Source organism: Ochotona princeps, chromosome 2 (assembly GCF_030435755.1).
Source record: "Ochotona princeps isolate mOchPri1 chromosome 2, mOchPri1.hap1, whole genome shotgun sequence".
Classification (NCBI taxonomy): domain Eukaryota; kingdom Metazoa; phylum Chordata; class Mammalia; order Lagomorpha; family Ochotonidae; genus Ochotona; species Ochotona princeps.
This window is the reverse complement of record NC_080833.1, coordinates 106,883,800-106,890,863: the sequence shown is the minus strand read 5'-3', so window position 1 is coordinate 106,890,863 and position 7,064 is coordinate 106,883,800. Positions and strand designations below refer to the sequence as shown.

Here is a 7,064-nt window from a genome sequence, read left to right as displayed (position 1 = left end):
AAGTTGAAGAAGAAGGAATGAGCACATGACTGGCAGAGAAAAGGCATAGAGTTTCAAGAAAATTCCAGCACAGTATTGGGAACTGCAAGTAGCTAACCCCAGAATCTGTTTAAAAAAAAAAAAAACAAAAAAAAAACTGATCTGAGAACATGAGAGCAGGGACCAGTGACCATGTTAGTAACGGCTTTATAGCCATGAAAACCCTGAATCTCATCTCAAATTCAGTGGTAAAGCAAAGATTTGCTTTAAAATATTCACTACGAAGTGCTATGAAGTATAAATTAGAGCTGGGATACTTTGGAGACTCCTGTTTAACTAATATGTGTGGTCTCAACAGTACTATAAGGCAGTATAATGGATAAGATTACAGGCTTTGTATTTGAAAATGAGTGTGACAGGTTATCAGCACTCAACGTATGCTATATACCAGCCTAAAAAAACTGCTATTCTATTATTTTATACATAAGGCAATTGACAGAATGGTTAAGTAAATTACAAGGGGTCATTTGGTAGGTAAAGGCTAAACGTGTGATTTGAACCTAGGAATCTGATTCTAGGGTTCTCCCTTTTAGTCCCTAATCTACCCAGGTCTTCCAAACTCACTCATCTTTCCTCCCAGCCTTCTCCTTCTGGCCTAGCTCCCTAAGAAAACTGATCTGCATTTCATCTCAATATTGTTTTGCTGCTAGCCTGCTGCCAACCAAACCCTAAACCCTGGGTGAGATTGACAGCTGGGATACTACAGGCAACAGTGCCAGGACTGCTGACCTTCACAGCGGAGACATTAAAGACTAAAAAGATGATGGACAAGCTCACTCCTTTGGAATCCCACCAAATGATCTACATTCATACATGGGAACTTCCTGAACAAGAAATAAAGGGAAGAAAGGAAAGATGCTAGTTAGCCCACAGAAACCACTACATTGTTGATTTTCCATATGACTGCCTTCTTCATTTCCAGACTGGTAGCTCTAGTCCAGAGCTGAACAGCAGGTGGAGCTGGCTATCCTGATATGGCTGTGGGAGACGTTTTTCAACAGATTGAGAAAAACAAAATTCATGAATGAAACTACAGAGAAGAGTGTTGGCATTGTGACCTAGGAGATAAAGCTACCCCCTTCAGTATCAGCATCTCACATGGGCAACAATTCAAGTTTCAGCTGCTCCACTTTCGATCCAGCTCCATACCAGCAGAGGATGGTCCAGGTGTTTGAGCCACTGCCAGACTAAACTCCTAGCTGGTGGCCACTGCCAGATTAAACTCCTAGCTGGTGGCTCCTGGATCCTGGATCCTGGCTTGGCCCAACCCTGGCTATCGCAGGAGTGAATCAGTGGATGGAAGATTCTCTACCTATCTCTCTCTCTCTCTCTTCCTCTCTGCAACTCTGTATTTCAAATACATACATAAATAAACAAACCGTTCAAATAAAATGCTGTACCAGACAATGGTTCTAACACCAACACATTAGGATGTGACTACACTGTAGCCACTCCTCCTCTCTTCGTTCAGGTTCATTGGGATTTTGATTATACAAGTAAGTAATAATCTTTGTGCATATAAGTAAATCCTATCTTGGGATTCTCCATCCCATCTAGTTCATTTCCTTTTCTCTCTCCCAACCCTCTCTCAGGACCAGTCATGTTCATCCTCTCCGTAAACACTTGTATCACTGACATGAGCTCAAGCTCTAAGGTCTGTGTGGTGGCAGAAGGGCCAAAGGCACGAAGCACTCAAACATATTTCCCTGCAGTCACATGCAGCTTATTCAAACTTAAACCCTTTTCCCCTGTACAAACCTGTTCTCCTGTTGACCCACCATTCATGGTGGCATTGCCATCTTGAAAAATGGCATTTATCTTCATTTTTCTTTTTAATTGTCTAAAGAGTCTGTAACCAAGTTTCAAAAATTTGCCTGTCTGAGCATATGTATCAGACTTGGAGATTGCTTATAATTTGTTTGAAATGTTCTGATTTCACTTTCATTCCACCATCCTAACTCCCAATCTACCTCATACCCTACCGTCAGCATTCCAATATCCAAGATATGATCATATCGCAACTTTTGAATTACTTGTTGGTTTATCTTATTTTAAAGCCAAAGAAACAGAAAAAAAGAAACGACAAACAGAAAAGAGCCTTCATCTACTGATTCACTCCCCACACGCCTGCCGCAGCCTGAGTTGACCAAGCTGAAGCCAGGATAGAACTCAGAGAAGTGGCAGAAACCCAAGCACCTGAACCATCACCTCCTGCCTCTCTTCACGGTGTGCATTGGAGAAAGCTAGAATCAGAAATAGATCCAGGATTCAAAGCCAGGCCCTCTGAAACGGGATATGTGCACCCTAACTGGCATCTTCACTATGACGCCTAACACCTAGCTCGGTAACTGCAACTGGACCAAATATACTTTGTTGTATATTCATATTCTTATAAACAGAAGCAAATTACTGAGCTCATGATTAGCTAAAGTGTCTGTTCAAACAGGGAAATGATGCTTGCTTGTGAATTCCCAGAAACTAACCTTGAGGAAGCCAGCTGAAATTGCAGAGTAATCTGGCCCTCACAGGCCAGGCTAGGTAGAGGTTTGATTTCACTGTAACAGATGCAAAGGGGAACAAATAACTAAGTGAACAGTAAGCATGGGCTCCTGACTGATGGCCTTCATCCTAAATGACAAAACTCTGAAATCTCTTCGCACAACATTTTGCATGTTAACACTGCAGCCAACTTCAACCCCTGACTTTGGCAACATGACTTCTTTTCCAGCCTCTTTAAAAAATCCAGGTCATCCTCCTAAGGAGGGTGGGAGTTCTTGAGACTACCCCTTCATATATTGATAGATTAAATTATCTTTCATTTACCCTCAAATCTGGTCCTTGTTATTTCTGATTTGGCACTGGGATAGGAACTGAGCTTTTGGTAACAGTATCAATAGTTCTAATCAAAAGTCTTCTGTGACTCATGTGGGTAGGTGATTTCTTCTAGACTTTAGCTCAGGCACCATATCTGAGCCCCACTTGGGACAGTCATCTGTCCCAACCAGACCATCCATTACCATCCAGACACATCCCTATTTGACACAAAGGCCTGTTGGTCAGACCCTTGATAAAGAAGAAACCAAGAGATGACACCTGCTCCAAGATGGGATCTGGCCAGTGGCCGTCAGGAGCATGAGACTGATTCCTTTACCACAGAGGATATTTTATTTTGTGATATTTATTTAGTGATATTTATTTAATTTATTTAGTGATATTTTCTTTTGAGTGGGGCGGGGAAGGGGACAGGTAGAATTACAGAGCTGTTCAGGACATTGAAGAAAGGGGCTAATATAATCTATGCACTTAGACCAGGAAATGTGGGGTGGTAAAAGAAAATTTGAGAATCTGCTATAAGAAAAAATAGGAAAGAGGGGATTTGGGGCTTAGGTAAGACACAAGTCTAAAGAAACCAAAATAGCTAATAACCAACTCAGGGGCACATTCCCCAAAAGGTGGAGATTCCTGGAATCTGGGAAAGAAATGGAGAACAGATGTGGACCACCAAACTGCTTTTCTATTCTGAGTTACCATGAGCCTCCTGTCCTCCCAGCTCTGCATCCTTCCCCACAGACAATGTCATTTTGTAAGACCCAGGGAACAGATGGGACAACTGAGAGGGTAGCTCATTCTATTCTCATACCAAGGGCTCGAGTGGAGCTGGGAGTTCCGGAGCCACCCAACAATTGCTCCTCCATGATGCCCCGATGATGTCACAAGTGCTACTCCCCCCTGCCCCACCCTCAGCTCCTTCAGAGCAGCACAAAGGAACCAGAGGGAGAATCCACCTTCCCAAGCACAGCCACACCACCAGCCTTACTCGACCACTTGTCAAGCTGACTAGCAGCAAAAAGGGGTGAGTTATACTTGGACAGCTGGAAATGGCCACATATCTACTCCACCTGCCCCAGAAGTGACCTGCAACACCACAGGCACTGAGAAGGGCTAACACAGTTAGGTGAAGAAAGAGTTTATATCATTTTCATTAGCAAGGTCTGGGATGCACTTCACCTGCTGGGAATAGAGATTCTTAACAATGATAGATTTCAGCTTAAGGATCTGCCTCCCCTGGAAAGCCATTCTAGATTTAAAATTAAATTAGACGTTGGAGGAATCCCGAGCCTATGAAACTGTGTCACATAATACAATGTAATTAATCTTTTTTTAAAAAAGTTAGCAATATTAAAATAAAAAACATTAAGATAAAAAAAAAATAGATGGCATTGTGATTTTAGGTTATTCAAGGCAATTGATGGCATGTCAGTCAGATCCAACTTGAAGTACTGAGTGAAAAGCCATGTCCATATCCAGGAGTTAAACTGTCCGCAGAACACGATTTAGCTCAGGGCAAAATTCAAAAGAGGGAAAACAGCTTTCCCTTCCAAAAGCTACATTTTGAGGCTCTGACATTCACATGTTCTGAGAAGTTAGAATTTCTCAATTCACCTCTTCCTGATGTCTTCCCTTGCCTGTATCACCTGGCAGGGATTGTGAGGGGTCCATCCTCCCTGCTCTGGGCCATCTTCCACTGCTCTCCCAGGCCAGAAGCAGGGAGCTGGATGGGAAGTGGAGCATCCAGGAAATGAACCGGTGTTTGTGTGGGATCCCAGCATCTACAAGGCGAGGATTTAGCCACTATGTTATTGCACTAGGCCCAAGGAGTTAATAATGTTAAATGAAATATAAACTATATAATCAAAATCAAAGGTCAATTGCTGAAGAAAAAATCTTAATAACAGAGCTTCAAGATAAATGAAGGTGAATATTTGAGAGTATTCCATGGGAGCTCTATCATACAGTGAAGATTCTGATATCTCTCCAATTCTGGCATGAATAAAGCAATTCCCAAGATTAGGGTTGTGGTAAGGGGTTGCTTAGATAAGATGTAAGGTTGAAGAAGTGTCTTAGTGTTCTGAAGTCTCCTCATATACTTCCCAGTTATTTTCCAGTGAATGGAGAAGTGACCTCACAGGGACCTTGAAAGAGTGTTTTGAAATGTACTAGGTTACAGAAAAATGGCAACTGTGTTTAACACAATTCTTACATTCAAGACCATCCCAAGACTCCAAGTTAAGAATTCTTGCTAAAGTCTACAGAATAGAAACAAGAAGAAGTGAACCAAAAGCAGATTAAGGGTGGGGAGATTGAGACATACTATTGTAAATGCATGACAGACAATCCTAGAACGAAGCAGGCTAGAGCCCAGGCACATCAGCAAGTCCCAGATGGCATGACCCGGAGACATGGACCTGCCTGCAAGGTGGTTACTGGATATCTGACCCCCAGGGGTGGAGGGGCCCGGCATAGCCCAGGTCACCTGGCTCAGATCCATGAGCCCACCTAGGAGAACTGGTCCTCTACAGTGTGGAGGCTGGAGTGCTAGATGGCAGACCCTGGTGCACACGGAGGACAAGGTAGGTGATTGGAGCTTGCAGAGGACATCTGGTACCATAGCAGAGAATGGAGAACAGAACATATGGACAACTACCCCAGGCAAACAATGGCAGCAAATATCTGGGTTATTGGAGACTTTAAGCTTGATGGTGTCAGCCAATGGACATTTGAACGGATTCCTCATCCATCAATCAGCGAGATCGACAAAATTTTGAACTATCGCATCCACCTGGGCAGATTCAGAACATGCGCCATTGTGACCCTGGGTTAATATGGGGTGGCCTTTCCCTGTCCTTGGGTATTGGGATGGCAGGGAGGCTGGGTATGGCCTATCCCCTTACCTCCCCTCCCCCCAGAATTGGAAAGAGGAAATAGAAAGCTTGGAAACACCAACCACACCCACTTCTCCCTAAACCTGGATACGTCCCACCCAGATCAACTATGTAAACATCATCTAAAATTAAAAAAATAATAACTTTTTAAAAAGAACACAGTTGGAAAGCAGGTGGGACAAAGAGGCCCTACAAATCCCCAGCTACCCACAACCCATCTTGTGCTTCTTTATAGGACTAGACAATCAACAATGTCGAGTGATGATAAGAATAAAGCAAATGAACCCAAGATGGAACCCAAGACCTGTGACCCCAGGTGTGAGCAAAGGTGTGATACCAAATGCCAGCCCAGCTGCCTAAAAAAGCTACTGCAACGCTGCTCTGACAAGTGCCCACCACCGAAATGTTCACCACCACCGAAGTGTCCACCATGCCCCCCACCCTGCCCTGTGTGCCCTGTGACATGCCCTCCTCCATGTCCCCCACCATGCCCTCCCAAGCCCTGCCCTAAGCCTTGTCCTCCCAAATGCCCACCTCCTTGCCCTCCTCCATGCCCACCCCCAGAATGATGTACCATGGACACCTTTCCACCTGCTGCCACCAGCCTCTCCACCATGTAACCATGAGACTGGAAGTGAAACCATGAACTGACAAGTAAACGTGTTCCTCTGCTGTGCAAGAATTATGGTGTTGTGGCAGGTCTTGATTTATTATACTTCTGTTTTACAGCACTGAGTCAAAGAAGCAAGCTTTGGGGAGTGAGCAAAGAGCCCCAGCCCTACAATGTTAGCGACCTTTGAGGACTGGCTTCTGCTGTGCCCTCACCTGCTGTCCAGAAGGTGTGGTTTTTCTGAAGGGAATGCCAAGGAAACATTGGCATCTGATAGAGCAAAGCCCCAGAGAATCACAAATATGGACACAACTATTAAGGTGTCTAATCCCAGAAAACAAGGGGGATAGAGCATGAGGGTAGAGGAGGAGTGGGGCATCACCAAAAGGCCCAGGAAAAGGTTCAGGGAGACATTCTTTGACCCTTGTTGTGTCATCAGGCAGGTCTTAGATGGAAAGGTCCTGCATACAGGCTGCTTGAATTTAAACTCTAGATCTGCTTCCCTAACACTCTGGCCTTATGCAACACTGTGGCCTATGCCTCTTTCTTCCCTCTGCAAAAGGAATGATGATGCTAATGGCACTGTTGCAACATGTTTGTGAGGCTTATAAAGTTACCAAATAGAAAGTATCCAGTTCCTTGAGACACAGTGAAGGCTAGGTGCAGGAAGAATCCTACACCTGCCCAAGTGT

The 7,064-nt window shown here is 44.2% G+C and overlaps 1 protein-coding gene across 1 annotated transcript; it reads left to right on the top strand.

The window, feature by feature from the left end:
* The first annotated feature begins 3,736 nt into the window (after positions 1 to 3,736).
* Positions 3,737 to 6,444, top strand: LELP1 (late cornified envelope like proline rich 1). The gene is made up of 2 exons (XM_004588920.3): positions 3,737 to 3,892; positions 5,998 to 6,444. Exons 1-2 carry the CDS (start codon positions 3,744 to 3,746, stop codon positions 6,329 to 6,331), a joined length of 483 nt encoding a protein of 160 aa, XP_004588977.2. The 5' UTR covers positions 3,737 to 3,743; the 3' UTR covers positions 6,332 to 6,444.
* The last annotated feature ends 620 nt before the right edge of the window (positions 6,445 to 7,064 follow it).

What these genes read in the sequence shown, in the direction of transcription:
- LELP1 (XM_004588920.3), top strand. Translation starts at nt 3,744, where the DNA reads ATGATGTCACAAGTGCTACTCCCCCCTGCCCCACCCTCAGCTCCTTCA. An exon ending in CTGACTAGCAGCAAAAAGGG is followed by an intron (nt 3,893 to 5,997) that starts GTGAGTTATACT and finishes GCTTCTTTATAG; the next exon opens with GACTAGACAATCAACAATGT.